Source organism: Mobula hypostoma, chromosome 10, assembly GCF_963921235.1.
Source record: "Mobula hypostoma chromosome 10, sMobHyp1.1, whole genome shotgun sequence".
Lineage (NCBI taxonomy): Eukaryota > Metazoa > Chordata > Chondrichthyes > Myliobatiformes > Myliobatidae > Mobula > Mobula hypostoma.
The window spans coordinates 107,255,683-107,274,278 of NC_086106.1; the positions used below are offsets into that span (position 1 = coordinate 107,255,683).

An 18,596-nucleotide genomic window follows, 5' to 3' on the forward strand; every position below is an offset into this window, starting at 1 on the left:
AAAAATACTAGGAGCAGTACGTAGAGAATGCACAACCCCCACCCCCTCAAAAAATGATAAATCTGAGCATGGTATAAATCAGGAATCTTGATATACACGTTGCAATAATCACAGGGGACTTTAACCTGCTTGTAGCTTGTCCAAAATAAATCGGTAGTAAATTGTGGAGGATGTATTCATGGAGTTTGCAAGCAATATATTTTTCTGATCAGTATCTTGAGGGATCCAACAAGAACATAAGCTATTTCAGATTTAATATTGTGTACTGGGAGAAGTTTAACAGATGATGAGGTAGTTTAGGAACAATGGTCATAGTATAATTTCATTTCATATCAGGTCCTGATTTAAGTTTTCATCTCAAATGTCAAAAATTCCTCTCATTGTGGAATTCCATTGTGTTCTTGCTTACAGGCTGGCAGGTTGCTATGAAGCTCTGGATGGAGGAAATGCGGGCGATGCCATTGTTGATTTCACTGGCGCAGTGGCAGAAACCATAGACGTGCAGAATGCCAACTGTGCAGAAAGCAAATTCAGTTATGTGAAGCTATTTGAGAAGCTGTCAAAAGTTTACAAGCGAGGAGGGATGATTAGCTGTTCCATCCATGTATGTCCCTCTTTTCTGTCTGATTTCTATAAGTTGAATTACTTGAGGAGTTTTAGTTCAAGAGTCGAGAAGTGGTGTTGTAGCTTCATTAAGCTCTATTTAGATGGCACCTGGAGTATTACATTCAATTCTGGTCACCCCATTACAGGAAGGATGTTAAGGCTTTGAACTTCTGTTATAAGGAGAAGTTGAACAAGCTTAGGTTGTTTTCTCTGGAGCAACAGAGGTAGAGGTTTATGAGAAGCATAGATATAGTAGGCATTCAGGATCTTTTACCCCATGGTTGCAATGTCAAAAAATGGAAGACATGCATTTAAGCTGAAAGGGGGCAAAATTAAGGGAGAAAGATAGGGCAATTTTGTTTTACAAAGTGGTGGGAATGTGCTCCCTGAGATGGTGGTGGAGGCAAATATGTGAGAGGCATTCCTGTAAATATGCATGAAACGGACATTGCGCAGGCAGAAGGGATTAGTTTAGTTGGGCATTTGATTAAACTTACTGTACGATTTTGGACAAATGATGTCTCTCAGAAAATAATCATAGAATTGCAGTCCATACTTTCTTGGAACATATTCTAGCAGTCATTCTGCATATACAGGTATATTGTATATTTGAATTGGATTTTTAAAGGTTAATATAGCTGGAAAAAAAAAGAAATTCTTAGCTACTCCTGCCTGTATGCTCTCACGTTGATTGGAAAATTATCATCCTTAAATAAAATACTGATCAAGATACTTGGAGAATAAAATTTGGCAGGTCAGTTTGCAGCTGTATAAAACTTTGGTTGGCCCATTTTTTTTTTTGAAAGTACTGTATGCATTTCTGGTCTCTCCAGTACAGGAAGAATGTGAAGGTTTAGGAGAGGGTGACTGCCTGGTCTGCTGCGTTCACCAGCAACCTTTTGTGTTTGAAAATATTTAGATTATGAAGCCACGTAGTCTTCTTTTATTGTCATTTAGTAATGCATGCATTAAGAAATGATACATTATTTCCTCCGGTATGATATCACAGAACACAGGACAGACCAAGACTGAAAAACTGACAAAACCACATAATTATAACATATAGTTACAAACAGTGCAACAATACCATAACTTGATGAAGAAGTCCATGAGCGCAGTAAAGTTCAAAGTTTCTCAAACGTCCCACATCTCACGCAGACAGGAGAAGGAAGAAAAACTCTCCCTGCCATGCCGACCACAATCAGACTCTGCGTCATCCGAAAACTTCGAGCTCTGATCAGCTCTCCAACACCGAGTACTGAGTGCCATCTCTGTCTGAACGATTCGACCTCCTACTCGGTCGCCAAAAGCAGGCAAGGCCGGGGATTTTGAGACCTACCCTCCGAAAGATTCCCGACCAGAAGGTAGAAGGGCTGAAATGTGTGTACCTCAATGCAAGAAGCATCAGGAACAAAGGTGATGAACTGAGAACTTGGATACATACATGGAATTATGATGTAGCGACCATTACAGAGACTTGGCTGGCACCAGGGCAGGAATGGATTCTCAATATTCCTGGATTTCAGTGCTTTAAAAGGGATAGAGAGGGAGGAAAAAGGGGAGGAGAGGTGGCATTACTGGTCAGGGATACTATTACAGCTACAGAAAGGATGGGTAATGTAGCAGGATCCTCTTTAGAGTCAATATGGGTGGAAGTCAGGAACAGGAAGGGAGCAGTTACTCTACTGGGGGTATTCTATAGGCCCCCTGGTAGCAGCAAAGATACAGAGGAGCAGATTGGGAGGCAGATTTTGGAAAGGTGCAAAAATAACAGGGTTGTTATCATGGGTGACTTTAACTTCCCTAATATTGATTGGCACCTGATTAGTTCCAAGGGTTTAGATGGGGCAGAAATTGTTAAGTGTGTCCAGGATGGATTCCTGTCACAGTATGTGGACAGGCCGACCAGGGGGAATGCCATACTAGATCTAGTACTAGGTAATGAACCGGGTCAGGTCACAGATCTCTCAGTGGGTGAGCATCTGGTGGACAGTGACCACCGCTCCCTGGCCTTTATAATTATCATGGAAAAGGATAGAATCAAAGCGGACAGGAAAATTTTTAATTGGGGAAGGGCAAATTATGAGGCTATAAGGCTAGAACTTACGGGTGTGAATTGGGATGATGTTTTTGCAGGGAAATGTACTATGGACATGTGGTCGATGTTTAGAGATCTCTTGCGGGATGTAAGGGATAAATTTGTCCCAGTGAGGAAGATAAAGAATGGTAGGGTGAAGGAACCATGGGTGACAAGTGAGGTGGAAAATCTAGTCAGGAGGAAGAAGGCAGCATACATGAGGTTTAGGAAACAAGGATCAGATGGGTCTATTGAGGAATATAGGGAAGCAAGAAAGGAGCTTAAGAAGGGGCTGAGAAGAGCAAGAAGGGGGCATTAGAAGGCCTTGGCGAGTAGGGTAAAGGAAAACCCCAAGGCATTCTTCAATTATGTGAAGAAAAAAAGGATGACAGGAGTGAAGGTAGGACCGATTAGAGATAAAGGTGGGAAGATGTGCCTGGAGGCTGTGGAAGTGAGCGAGGTCCTCAATGAATACTTCTCTTTGGTATTCACCAATGAGAGGGAACTTGATGATGGTGAGGACAATATGAGTGAGGTCGATGTTCTGGAGCATGCTGATATTAAGGGAGAGGAGGTATTGGAGTTGTTAAAATACATTAGGACAGATAAGTCCCTGGGGCCTGACGGAATATTCCCCAGGCTGCTCCATGAGGCGAGAGAAGAGATTGCTGAGTCTCTGGCTAGGATCTTTATGTCCTCGTTGTCCACGGGAATGGTACTGGAGGATTGGAGGGAGGTGAATGTTGTTCCCTTGTTCAAAAAAGGTAGTAGGGATAGTCCAGGTAATTATAGACCAGTGAGCCTTACATCTATGGTGGGAAAGGTGTTGGAAAAGATTATTAGAGATAGGATCTATAGGCATTTAGAGAATCATGGTCTGATCAGGGACAGTCAGCATGGCTTTGTGAAGGGCAGATCGTGTCTAACAAGCCTGATAGAGCTCTTTGAGGAGGTGACTAGGCATATAGATGAGGGTAGTGCAGTGGATGTGATCTATATGGATTTTAGTAAGGCATTTGACAAGGTTCCACGCGGTAGGCTTATTCAGAAAGTTAGAAGGCATGGGATCCAGGGAAGTTTGGCCAGGTGGATTCAGAATTGGCTTGCCTGCAGAAGGCAGAGGGTTGTGGTGGAGGGAGTACATTCAGATTGGAGGATTGTGACTAGTGGTGTCCCACAAGGATCTGTTCTGGGACCTCTACTTTTTGAGATTTTTATTAACGACCTGGATGTGGGGGTAGAAGGGTGGGTTGGCAAGTTTGCAGACGACACAAAGGTTGGTGGTGTTGTAGATAGTGTAGAGGATTGTCAAAGATTGCAGAGAGACATTGATAGGATGCAGAAGCGGGCTGAGAAGTGGCAGATGGAGGTTAACCCGGAGAAGTGTGAGGTGGTACACTTTGGAAGGACAAACTCCAAGGCAGAGTACAAAGTAAATGGCAGGATACTTGGTAGTGTGGAGGAGCAGAGGGATCTCGGGGTACATGTCCACAGATCCCTGAAAGTTGCCTCACAGGTGGATAGGGTAGTTAAGAAAGCTTATGTATGTTAGCTTTCATAAGTCGAGGGATAGAGTTTAAGAGTCGCGATGTAATGATGCAGCTCTATAAAACTCTGGGTAGGCCACACTTGGAGTATTGTGTCCAGTTCTGGTCACCTCACTATAGGAAGAATGTAGAAGCATTGGAAAGGGTACAGAGGAGATTTACCAGGATGCTGCCTGGTTTAGAAAGTATGCATTATGATCAGAGATTAAGGGAGCTAGGGCTTTACTCTTTGGAGAGAAGGAGGTTGAGAGGAGACATGATAGAGGTGTACAAGATAATAAGAGGAATAGATAGAGTGGATAGCCAGCGCCTCTTCCCCAGGGCACCACTGCTCAATACAAGAGGACATGGCTTTAAGGTAAGGGGTGGGAAGTTCAAGGGGGATATTAGAGGAAGGTTTTTTACTCAGAGAGTGGTTGGTGCGTGGAATGCACTGCCTGAGTCAGTGGTGGAGGCAGATACACTAGTGAAGTTTAAGAGACTACTAGACAGGTATATGGAGGAATCTAAGGTGGAGGCTTATATGGGAGGCAGGGTTTGAGGGTCGGCACAAAATTGTGGGCCGAAGGGCCTGTACTGTGCTGTACTATTCTATGTTCTATGTTCACACAGTAACGACAGCAGCGGACGGGCGTTTCAGAAATTTTTCCAGATGTTCCTCTGTGCTTTCACGTCAATTCTCCATCAAATCAGAATTGTCCACGGCCCCTACTTAACAGATACGATATCATTTTTCACCGGAGGGCTGTGCACACGCAGGCACGCCGCCATCTTCTCCTCCCAACTTTTATGTGTGTTGCTTGAAACTCCAGCATCTGCAGATTTCCTCGTGTTTGCGTTCATCAGGATGTTGTCTAGTTTGGAGAGTATTAGCCACAAAGGGGAGATTGGAGAAACATGGGTTGTTTACTCTGGAGCAATGGAGGCTGGCGGGGGGGGGGGGTGACTTAACAGACACACATGAAATTCTGAGATCTGTAGATAGGGTAGCTAAAGTCTGTCTCCTGGGTGGAAATCTCAGATACTAGACATCATAAATTCTAAGGCAAGTGGTGAAAAGTTTGAAGAGTTTTACTTAGCAAGTGGTAGGTACCTGAAACACAAGGGGAGGTGGTGGAAGCAGATATAATAGCAGTGCTTATGACGTATTTACTCAGACACATGAGCGGGCAGGGAATGGAGAGGGATATGGACCATATGCAGGCAGATGTGTCCATTTTAAATTGGCGTCACATATCATGAGCTGAAGGATTGTTCTTGTGCTGTGCTGTCCTTTGTTCCACATTGATCATGTGGATAGCCAGAGGCATTGATTGTGTGAATAGCCAGAGGCTTTTTCCCAGGGCTGAAATGGCTAACATGAAGGGGAATAGTTTTAAGGTGCAAGAGGGATGCCAGAGGTAAGTTTTTCCACACAGGGGGTGTGGAATGCATTGCCAGTGACGGTGGTAGAGGCAGAATAGGGTCTTTTAAGAGACTCTCAGATAGGTACATGAAGCTTAGAAAAATAGAGGGATATGCTGTAGGGAAATTCTAGGCAGTTTCTAGACGCAAACACGAGGAAATCTGCAGATGCTGGAAATTCAAGCAACACACACAAAAAATGCTGGTGAACACAACAGCCCAGGCAGCATCTAAAGGAAGAGGTACAGTCGACATTTCCGGCCGAGACCCTTTGTCAGACCTGACCTGTTGCCTGCTGCATTCACCAGTTTCTAGAGTAGGTTACATGGTTGGCATAACATTGTGGGCCGAAGGGCCTGTAATTGCTGTAGATTTCTATGTTCTACGTTCTATATTCATAACACACAAAATGCTGGAGTAACTCAGCAGGCTAGGCAGCATCTATGGGAAAAAAAGCACAGCTGACGTTTTGAGCCAAAACCCTTCGGCAGGATTGGAGAGAAAAGGCTGAGGAGTAGATTTGGAAGGTGGGGAGAGGGAGAGAGAAATGCCAGGTGATAGGTGAAATTTGGAGGGGGAGGGATGAAGCAAAGAGCTAGGAAGTTGATTGGTGAAAGAGGCAGAAGGACAGAAGAAAGAAATAAAGGGGGACAGGAGCACCAGAGGGGGGTGATGGGCGGGCAAGCAGATAACATGAGAGAGAGAAAAGGGGATAGGAAATGGTGAAGAGGGGTTGAAGCATTACTGGAAGTTAGAGAAATTGATGGTCATGCCATCAGGTTGGAGGCTGATCAGATGGAATATAAGGTGGTGTTCCTCCAGTCTGAGTGTGGCCTCATTGGGACAGTGGAGGAGGCCATGGATTGACAAATCGGAATGGGAGTGGGAAGAGGAATTAAAATGGGTGGCCATTGGGAGATGCTGCTTCTTCTGGTAGGTGCTTAGCGAAGCGGCCTCCCAATCTACGTCGGACTGACCGATAAAGGAGGCCGCTCCAGGAGCACCGAACCCAGTATGTGACCCCAACAGGCTGACAGGTGAAGTGTCACCTCAGCTGGAAGGACTATTTGGGGACTGCTCGTATTGCTCTATCTCTCCGACTATATCAGGGGTAAGTTTTTTTTACACAGAGAGTGGTGAGTACGTGGAATGGGCTGCCAGCGACAGTGGTGGAGGCGGATATGATAGGGTCTTTTAAGAGACTTTTGGGTAGGTACATGGAGCTTAGAAAAATAGAGGGCTATGGGTAACCCTAGTAATTTCTAAGGTAGGGACATGTTCGGCACAACTTCGTGGGCTGAAGGGCCTGTATTGTGCTGTAGGTTTTCCCTGTTTCTATGTTTCTATATCAGATTCAGGTTTAATATCACTGGCATATTTTGTGAAATTTATTAATGTTGCAGCAGCAATACAATACATGATAAATAAATAAATCTGAATTAAAGTAAGTATATGTGTGTGTTTGTGTGCTTTTCCTAAATCACTGAGTGTGTTCTTTCAGGCTTCTGTATCTCCTTCCTGATGGTTACAATCACAAGAGAGCATGTCCTGGGTAGTGAGGGTCCTTGATGATGGAAGCCGATTTTCTGAGGCACCGTGCCTTGAAGATACCTTGGATACTACAGAGGCTAGTTCCCACGATGGAGCTGACTAATTTTACAACTCTCTGCAGCTTGCTACGATCCTGTGTGGTAGCAACCTACTCCCCCAAACCAGGCAGTGATGCAGCCTGTCAGAATGCTTTCCGCAGTATATCTGTAGAAGTTTTCGAGTGTTTTAGGTGGCAAAACAAATCTTCTCAAACTCCTAATGAAATTTAACCACTGCCTTGCCTTCTTTATAGCTGCATCAATATGTTATATAGCTATATAATGTATATAAATTTTATATAATGTTTGAATTTAATAATGAACAGCTACATCACAGTCCATTGCGTTTCACATGATGGACGAAAAAAAAATGTCCATGATAGAACAGATACATGGCGCAAGTAGCTTGTATGCCATTAGCAAACTTTATAACACTGAAGAAATGTAATACATTGATGCAGAGCAATGAGGTAGAAAATTATATCCCAAAGTATTTGATTCTAATTGGATTCTTAATCCTATCCACCGAGAAAGGGGCATTTAAGGTCCTCTTGTTAAATGGAGATACATTTTCCTTTTAGACTATGAATAAAAGTTAAGGAAAGTGCACCAATCTCTCTGCAAAGAAGCCTTGATACAAAAATCACCCAGCTGAAATTAAAGTTGATGACCTCTTGAGCTATTTAGCCAGTTTTAATTGCTCTTGGAAGATATGCTTGACTGCCCATGCACTGAGCCATCACAATAGATATATCTTCACGTCTGTTCTGTGGTGTGGTTGAATTCAGCCGTGCAACTGTGGCTCCCACTGCAGGTGAACACAGAGAAAATGACTCTAGTTGTACCAATTCTGGAATCTAGTTGAACTCTCAATGAATGAAATGAATGGATTTCTATATTTCTATGTTTCTATGAATGCCTGCTCTAATCATAACTGTTCAGCTGTATTTAAATCCATAACCAATTAAGGAGTACTTGTGTGCTGAAAGAGTTCAAACGTTTTAGTGGGTTGCAAGCTTTATTTGGCCTCATGGAGTTATGTCCAAATGTTAGAAAGACTCTAGGGGAGAAAATATATTATTGTGTATATTGGTTGATTTGTGAGCCTTTGTTTATGTGGAAAGAGGTTTTTGACATAATACCAAAATTAAATCTTGTAAATTATCCAGTTGAATTTTTGTCCAAAGACACTGCTTATTCTCTAATCTCAACCATGGCATGATATCTCTGTTATCCATCTTTGATTAAATATTCTTATGTAGGATTAGGATAGAAAGAAAGTTAAAACAGAGAAACATATCCAAGAACTCTAAGGCAAATTAAAAACATAAAAAGCCATGAGACTCAAGAGGTTCTTTTTTGAGGGCATTTGGGGATATTAAGGAAATGAAGAAGGGGAAAGGCTAGTGCCAGGAATGGCACAGAGATGAATGAGCAACCAGGTTCTTACTGAGCTACCGTGTACTTACAGTAAACGCAATGCACTTTTATTTTTAGCAAACCACTGATAAACGAACAAAGCCCTCTTGTATATTTATAGGACAGAGTTAACAGGAAGGTGATGGCCAGCAAGTTGCATGGACTGAAGACAGAGCATTCGTATTCTGTGACAAACATGCAAAGAGTCCGTCTGGGTAACACTCCGGAAAAGGTGTTTATGATCAAAATGAGGAACCCATGGGGAAAAGTCGAATGGCTGGGCCCTTGGAGTGATAAGTGAGTAATAACCATTGCCAGTTCATGAATTAAACAAGAAGCTAGATTGGAGAAATCTTCATAGGTTGGCCTTTTTGTGTTTGAGAAAACATGGGGTAATAGAACATGGTCTGCTATCACACGCATTAAATACAAGATGTATCACTATATGTGTTTCATTTCCTGATTCAGGTAATTAATTTTTATAGTCGTAGTCTGGCAATGTAGAGATTATATCACTGGAGATGCAAATGCAGGTATCCAGACCACCGACGGAGAGAAAAGATATCAAATTTAAATTCAAATGAGGAATTAAATCTAGGTAACAATAGCTGGGGTCACCCATCCCGTAAGGACACTGCCCAGAAGAAGGCAATGGCAAACCACTTCTGTAGAAAAATTTGCCAAGAACAATCATTGTCATGGCCACATCATAATACATGGCACATAATGAATGAATGAACGAAAAGTTGTACAAGAGTAGTACTGTTGCAAAATCTATTGTAACTGGAGATGCAAGAGACTGTTTCTTATAAACACACTGACTCTCTCACTACTTTGAATACACCTTCTCCAAACCAGCCTCTTGTCAGTTTCTGTCAGTTTCTTCATCTCCACCAAGAAGCTTCCACTCTTGGATATCTGGTGCCCTTCTTTATTATGAAATGTGGTTGATGGAGCCTTAGCTCACTTTTCCTCCATTTCCTGAACTTTTGCTTTCAGACCTTCCCCTATAGACAGAACAGAAATAGAATTCTCTTGGTCCTCATCTTTCCCTCCTCCAGCCTCTACATCCTGCACAATATTCTCTGGCATTTCTGCTGGATTCCTGTGACCAGTCACATCTTCCCTTCCCCTCCCACCAGGTTCTGCCTCCCACTGGGGCCACTCTCCCTCTGACAATGACTAACAAGAGAAAATCTGCAGATGCTGGAAACCCAAACAACACACACAAAATGCTGGAACAACTCGGCAGGCCAGGCGGCATCTATGGAAAAAAGTACAGTTGACGTTTCGGGTCGAGATCCTTCGGCAGGACTCCCTAGATTGTTCATCACGACCCCACCCCCACCCCTCCCCATCCTCTGGCACCTTATGTTGCAACCAGAGGAGTTGCTACACTTGTCCCTACGCCTCCTTCCTCACTGCCAAGTAGGGACATAAACAGCCCTTCCAGGTCAGGCAAAGAATCACACACACCACCTCTAACCTTGTCCACTACATTTGATGCTGTCAATGTGGCCTCCTCTACGTCAGTGAGACCAAGTGTTTGTAGTTCTGCAGAACATTTGTGTTCTCTCTGCAATGACCTTCTTGAACAACATGCACAAAATGCTGGAGGAGCTCAGCAGGCCAGGCGGCATCTGTGGAAAAGAGAAAACAGTTGACGATTCGGCGAGATGCTTCATCAGGGTCTTGATCTGAAGGTCAACCATTCCTTTGCCCCAACAGATCCTGCCTGTTTGCTGAGTTTCTCCAGCAATTTGTTTTTTTTTTGCAAAACGACTGGGCTTCATAAACACTTAAAGTATTTGTCTGATTTTTCTAGTTCACAAGAATGGAAGAAAGTGACAAAAAAGGAACTTAAAAGAATTGACGTTGATGTTAAGAATGATGGTGAGTTCTGGTAAGTCAATTCATTGTTTGTACGTTGCCTCTAGACTACCCTGAAATAGTTTCTGAATGCAGAGGGACAGGGTGCTGGCAGCTCCACTGGGAGTCACAGGAGAGAGTCTCCGAGGTGGGGTCAGGGTAGAGAAGAACAGAACCAGCAGGGGAAGTAATTTAATTTTCCACCCCTCCCTCCCCATGCCACCTGCTCTTCCCCCCCACCCCCAGCAATGCCATCTCCCCCAGTCCCTCTACTGCACCAGTTATTTCTTCTCTCACACTTGTGTAGACAAAGGGGGATAGTAAATGATTTAGACTCCCCTTCTGTGGAATCCCATAGACTGTTCAATAAGAGAATCTCTTTTGAATTACCTTCGGAAATTTTTGAAATAATTGCTGATAGTAATGTTTTGACAAACTATGCATTTGTAATGGTCTTTGCCCCCCGACCCCCATTGCCTAGGGTGAATAGCCGTCGACCCCGCCAAACAGTGCAAATGCTTTGAACATAGAATAGTACAGCACAGTACAGGCCCTTCAGCCCACAATATTGTGCCGACCCTCAAACGCTGCCTCCCATATAAGCCCCCACCTTAAATTCCTCCATATACCTGTCTAGTAGTTTCTTAAACTTCACTAGTGCATCTGCCTCCACTGCTGACTCAGGCAGTGCATTCCACGCACCAACCACTCTCTGAGTAAAAAACCTTCCTCTAATATCCCCCTTGAACTTCCCACCCCTTACCTTAAAGCCATGTCCTCTTGTATTGAGCAGTGGTGCCCTGAGGAAGAGGCGCTGGCTATCCACTCTATCTATTCCTCTTATTATCTTGTACACCTCTATCATGTCTCCTCTCATCCTCCTTCTCTCCAAAGAGTAAAGCCCTAGCTCCCTTAATCTCTGATCATAATGCATACTCTCTAAACCAGGCAGCATCCTGGTAAATCTCCTCTGTACCCTTTCCAATGCTTCCACATCCTTCCTATAGTGAGGTGACCAGAACTGGACACAGTACTCCAAGTCTGGCCTAATCAGAGTTTTATAGAGCTGCATCATTACATCGTGACTCTGAAACTCTATCCCTCAACTTATGAAAACTAACACCCCATAAGCTTTCTTAACTACCCTATCCACCTGTGAGGCAACTTTCAGGGATCTGTGGACATGTACCCCCAGATCCCTCTACTCCTCCACACTACCAAGTATCCTGCCATTTACTTTGTACCCTGCCTTGGAGTTTGTCCTTCCAAAGTGTACCACCTCACACTTTTCCGGGTTGAACGCCATCTGCCACTTCTCAGCCCACTTCTGCATCCTATCAATGTCTCTCTGCAATCTTTGACAATCCTCTACACTATCTACAACACCACCAATCTTTGTGTCATCTGCAAACTTGCCAACCCACTCTTCTACCCCCACATTCAGGTTGTTAATAAAAATCACGAAAAGTAGAGGTCCCAGAACAGATCCTTGTGGGACACCACTAGTCACAATCCTCCAATCTGAATGTACACCCTCCACCACAACCCTCTGCTTTCCGCAGGCAAGCCAATTCTGAATCCACCTGGCCAAACTTCCCTGGATCCCATGCCTTCTAACTTTCTGAATAAGCCTACCGTGTGGAACCTTGTCGAATGCCTTACTAAAATCCATATAGATCACATCCACTGCACTACCCTCATCTATATGCTTGGTTACCTCTTCAAAGAACTCTATCAGGCTTGTTAGACACAATCTGCCCTTCACAAAACCATGCTGACTGTCCCTGATCAGACCATGATTCTCTAAATGCCCATAGATCCTATCTCTAAGAATCTTTTCCAACAGCTTTCCCACCACAGACGTAAGGCTCACTGGTCTATAATTACCCAAATTATCCCTACTACCTTTTTTGAACAAGGGGACAACATTCGCCTCCCTCCAATCCTCCGGTACCATTCCCTTGGACAACGAGGACATAAAGATCCTAGCCAGAGGCTCAGCAATCTCTTCCCTTGCCTCGTGGAGCAGCCTGGGGAATATTCCGTCAGGCCCCGGGGACTTATCCGTCCTAATGTATTTTAACAACTCCACAACACCTCCTCTCCCTTAATATCAGCATGCTCCAGAACATCAACCTCACTCATATTGTCCTCACCATCATCAAGTTCCCTCTCATTGGTGAATACCGAAGAGAAGTATTCATTGAGGACCTCGCTCACTTCCACAGCCTCCAGGCACACCTTCCCACCTTTATCTCTAATTGGTCCTACCTTCGCTCCTGTCATCCTTTTTTTCTTCACATAATTGAAGAATACCTTGGAGTTTTCCTTTATACTACTCGCCAAGGCCTTCTCATGCCCCCTTCTTGCTCTTCTCAGCCCCTTCTTAAGCTCCTTTCTTGATTCCCTATATTCCTCAATAGACCCATCTGATCCTTGTTTCCTAAACCTCATGTATGCTGCCTTCTTCCACCTGACTAGATTTTCCACCTCACTTGTCACCCATGGTTCCTTCACCCTACCATTCTTTATCTACCTCACCGGGACAAATTTATCCCTAACGTCCTGCAAGAGATCTCTAAACATCGACCACATGTCCATAGTACATTTCCCTGCAAAAACATCATCCCAATTTACACCCTCAAGTTCTAGCCTTATAGCCTCATAATTTGCCCTTCCCCAATTAAAAATTTTCCTGTCCTCTCTGATTCTATCCTTTTCCATGATGATGCTCAAGGCCAGGGAGCGGTGGTCACTGTCCCCCAGATGCTCACCCACTGAGAGATCTGTGACCTGACCCGGTTCATTACCTAGTACTAGATCTAGTATGGCATTTGGTGTGGATAAGGTGTGAGTCGCCCAATGATCAGCCATGACACAAATATGAAACAATATACAAAGTGCGAGTAAAAGATTATACTTTATAGCAAATTTTTGGTGATGGGTTAGTAGCAACAACTAAAAGAAAAGGCGCCATATAAGTAACTTATCAGTCTTGTGCACGTAATATTTTAACATGTTGGAGCTTACGCCTCCGATTCCATCCACAACGTCTTTCCGAGACTCCGACCACCCTCTGAACCCCCGAGGTCCGGTATACGCCGCCCTGGAACCGCTGTCCGTTCCTCACACGTCCGTCCTCTCTGCTTGCCTCCCGAAAAAGTCTGCACTCCTCAACTCAGCACACATTTAAAAGATAACAGAACATGACTTCCATTGGCTAACAAATGAACAAAGTTTCCATTATCACCTTGTATAACCCAAACATTGCTGTTACAGAGAACCCCTTGCTCAGCAGTTAACAGTACGAGACGCCATTTTAATATAACACCTCAGAGAAGCCATTTTAGTAATAAGTGATTAACAGTTAACAGTCCGTCTGGTATTACTGAGAGCGCTACACATTAAAAATACCTTACGTAATTTATACCTACCCAACTATTTAGACTTTGGTTTAGCCACTTATTCTGCAACACCTCCAATTTCAACCCTCAGTATGAACTGCAATGTCTATTTATACCAAGCATTCCTGTAGTTGGCTCTGGACACACAACAAAGACCTAAGTGTTTCCATTCAGTGTCAGATAGCCAGATTTAAATGGTGTTGAAGGCTATTAAACTTTCCTTCAATTATCCTTTCAAAACTCAGTTTACAATTTTTGACTGTTATTACAAATTCGAGGTGATGATTTATCTTGATGTACAACACAGTGACAATATTAATCGGAAATTATTCTACAAAGACTTCTACAAAGGAAAGGAGAGTCCTGTAAAAGGCACAGCTGACATTGGCTGAGTGATTATAATTGGTGATGCACAAAAGGACAGAAAGAACAGAACATAGAGCTCTTGTACAACTATAGGGCACAAGAAGAATTTGGAAAAAGATTGAGCTTAAGATTCTTGAGGTAAACAAGAACACTGATACAACATGAGAATGCTTGGTGCATTCAGTAAGTAGTTCACATTGATACACTTGAAAGTGTTCTTCAAAATTCAAGCTTTATTGGTTAACATAGAAACATAGAAAACATACAGCACAAAACAGGCCCTTTGGCCCACAAAGCTGTGCTAAACATGTCCCTACCTTAGAACTACCTAGGCTTTACCCATAGCCTTCCATTTTTCTAAGCTCCATGTACCCATCCAGAAGTCTCTTAAAAGACCCTATCATTTCTGCCTCCACCATTGCCGCTGGCAGCCCGTTCCACACACTCACCACTCTCTGCGTAAAAGAAAAAACTTACCACTGACATCTCCTCTGTACCTACTTCCAAGCACCTTAAAATTATGACCCTTATGCTAGCCATCTTAGCCCTGGTGAAAAGCCTCAAACTATCCACACGATCAATGCCTCTCATTATCTTATACACCTCTATCAAGTCACCTCTCATCCTCCGTCCCTCGAAGGAGAAAAGGCCGAGTTTACTCAACCTATTCTCATAAGGCATGCTCTCCAATCCAGGCAACATCCTTGTAAATCTCCTCTGCACCATTTCTATGGTTTCCACGTCCTTTCTGTAGTGAGGCAGCCAGAATTGAGCACAGTACTCCAAGTGGGGTCTGACTAGGGTCCTATATAGCTGCAACATTACCTCTCAGCTCTTAAACTTAATCCCACGATTGATGAAGGCCAATGCACCATATGCCGCCTTAACCACAGATTCAACCTACGTAGCATCTTTGAGCGTCCTATGGACTCAGACCCCAAGATCCCTCTGATCCTCCACACTGCCAAGAGTCTTGCCAGTAAAGCTATATTCTGCCATCATATTTCTACCAAAATGAACCACCTCACACTTAACTGGGTTGAACTCCATCTGCCACTTCTGAACCCAGTTTTGCATCCTACTAATGTCTCGTTGTAACCTCTGACAGCCCTCTACACTATCCACAACACCCCCAACCTTTGTGTCATCAGCAAATTTACTAACACATCCCTCCACTTCCTGATTCAGGTCATTTATAAAAATCACAAAGAGTAGGGGTCCCAGAACAGATCTCTGAGGTACACTGGCCTCCGTGCAGAATATGACCCATCTACAACTACACTTTGCCTTCTGTGGGCAGGCCAGTTCTGAATCCACAATGCAATGTCCCTTTGGATCCCATGCCTCCTTACTTTCTCAATAAGCCTTGAATGGGGTTCCTTATCAAATTCCTTGCTAAAATCTATATACAGTACATCTACGGTTCTACCTTAATCAATGTGCTTAGTCACATCCTCAAAAAATTCAATCAGGCTCATAAGGCACAACATGTCTTTAACAAAGCCATGCCGACTATTCCTAATCATATTATGCCTCTCCAAATGTTCATAAATCCTGCCTCTCAGGATCTTCTCCATCAACTTACCAACCACTGAATTAAGACTCACTGGCCTATAATTTCCTGGGCTATCCCTGCTCCCTTTCTTGAATAAAGGAACAACATCTGCAACCCTCCAGTCCTCCGGAACCTCTCCCGTCCTCAATGATGATGCAAAGATCATCACCAGAGGCTCAGCGATCTCCTCCCTCACTTCCCACAGTAGCCTGGGGTACATCCTGTCCGGTCCCGGTGACTTATCCAACTTGATTTTCCAAAAGCTCCATCACATCCTCTTTTCTTAATATCTACATGCTCCAGCTTTTCAGTTTGCTGTAAGTCATCCCTACAATCACCAAGATCCTTTTCCGTAGTGAATACTGAAGCAAAGTATTCATTAAGTACCTCTGCTATCTCCTCTGGTTCCATACACACTTTTCCATTGTCACACTTGATTGGTCCTATTCTCTCACGTCTTATCCTCTTGCTCTTCACATACCTGTAGAATGTCTTGGGATTTTCCTTATTCCTGTCCGCCAAGGCCGTCTCATGGCCCCTTCTGGCTTTCCTAATTACATTCTTAAGCTCCTTCCTGCTAGCCTTATAATCTTCTAGATTCATATCATTACCTAGTTTTTTGAACTTTTCATAAGCTCTTCTTGACTCGATTTACAATAGCCTTTGTGCACCACGGATCTTGTACCTTACCATCATTTCCATGTCTCATTGGAACATACCTACTCAGAGCTCCACGCACATATCCCCTGAACATTTGCCACATTTCTTCGGTATGTTTCCCTGAGAACATCTGTTTCCAATTTATGCTTCCAAGTTCCCGCCTGATAACCTCACAGTTTCCCTTACTCCAATTAAACGCTTCCCTAACTTGTCTGTTCCTATCCCTCTCCAATACTATAGTAAAGGAGATAGAATTGTGATCACTATCTCCAAAATGCTCTCCTACTGAGAGACCTGACACCAGATACCAGATCAATTACAGCCCCTCCTCTTGTAGACTTATCTATATATTGTTTTAAGCAACCTTCCTGAACACACCTAACAAACTCCACCCCATCTAAACCCCTCACTCTAGGGAGATGTCAATCAATATTTGGGAAATTAGTATCTCCCACCACAACAACCCTGTTATTATTACTCCTTTCCAGAATCTGTCTCCGTATTTGCTCCTCAATGTCCCTGTTACTACTGGATGGTCTATTTTTTAAAAAAAAACACTCAGTAGAATTATTGACCCCTTCCTATTTCTGACTCCCACAGAGATTCTGTAGACAACCTCTCTATGACTTCCTCCTTTTCTGCAGGTGTGACACTATCTCTGATCAACAGTGCCTCACCCCCACCTCTTTTGCCTGCCTCCCTCCCTATCCTTTCTGAAACATCTAAAGCCTGGCACTTGAAGTAGCCATTCCTGCCCCTGCACCATCCAAGTCTCCGTAGTGGCCACAACATCATAACTCCAAGTGCTGACCCCACTCTAATCTCATCCGCTTTATTCATGATACTCCTCGCATTAAAATAGACACATCTCAAACCATCGGACTGAGCTCGTCCCTTCTCTATCACCTGCCTATCCTCCCTTTCGCACTGTCTCCAAACTTTTCTCTATTTTAGTAACATTATGGTTCACTGTTTTATACTGGTGAGAACTGGGTAAAAAATGTTTTACTTCCTAAAAATTGAAATCATCCCCTAATTTGCAATCATTGAATTTTCTGTACTTTGAATCTGAACTTACCCTTCCGACTTAAAATTAAATCATACTCTGCAGAGCTACTGGTGTTCAGAAATTTTTGACATCTACTTGACTTACTGAGTTCTTTCTTCAATTCCCTTCAAGTCTGATGATATGGAAGTGCAGAAGGATACAGGATGAAAACATACCTTTCTGCCCATGGAGTCTGTGCTGACCATCAACCATCCATTTACATCTACATAAATCCCTTTTTTATTCTCCCAACACTTCCACGAACTACACCCAGATTTGTTAGGACATATAAGGAAACCCAGACAGTCAAAGAGAGAACGTGTAAACTCCACAGACAAACTTTCATCACTGGAACTACGTCTCTATCATCTGTTCTACTGTCCCGCCAATATCTTGTAATGTTGGGCGTCAGCTGATCATCCAGTAACAAATTATACCACTACACTTATTGACCAGGTGTTTTCTACCCAGAAATCTTTGTGTGTGTGTGTGTGTGTGTTTTCTTACAACTATTTCTTAATGGTGTGCTTGGCCTTTTTTAAATGGGAAAGTTCCATTAGCAAAACACATCTCCTAAGTAACTGATAGATACCATTCTTGCACTAGTGGAATACTAGTAAAACCAATTGTTCACAATACTAAAAAATGAAAACTGGATAAGTGTATATACTTGGTGCATTTGTTATCATGCCTATAAATCTATTATTGGCCAATCTCTCTGGGTTTTAACCAAGGATGGCATTCCAAGACTGGTGTGAACTCTTCACCAATGTAATTTCTTGTCGGCTGATAAACACGTCTTTATGGAGTATCCACAAGACCTGGGATGAGGTGATACTACGCGGGGCCTGGAAAATTCATGAAGATCCATTCTTGAACCGTGCTGGAGGATGTACAAATTATCTGGACACTTTCCTGCAAAATCCCCAGGTGGGAATATTCCAGTTGCTGCTTGCAGGATAGATGATATAAGAGCCTGTTTTTTTGATAGAATAATGATTCCCTCTTGTCCAAGGATTAATACCAGTTGAACTGGCTGATAACATTGCTTA

The 18,596-nt window shown here is 43.3% G+C and overlaps 1 protein-coding gene across 3 annotated transcripts in view; it reads left to right on the forward strand.

Annotated features, from left to right (window-relative positions):
* The window catches only part of LOC134353101 (calpain-5-like), a 190,757-nt gene that overhangs the window by 138,594 nt on the left and 33,567 nt on the right, over window positions 1–18,596 (forward strand). For all 3 annotated transcript variants that reach the window (XM_063061001.1, XM_063061002.1, XM_063061003.1), the window contains 4 exons: window positions 412–604; window positions 8,764–8,939; window positions 10,468–10,545; window positions 18,279–18,474. In XM_063061001.1, the coding sequence (XP_062917071.1) occupies window positions 412–604; window positions 8,764–8,939; window positions 10,468–10,545; window positions 18,279–18,474 (643 nt within the window). The remainder of the gene's footprint in view (window positions 1–411; window positions 605–8,763; window positions 8,940–10,467; window positions 10,546–18,278; window positions 18,475–18,596) is intronic.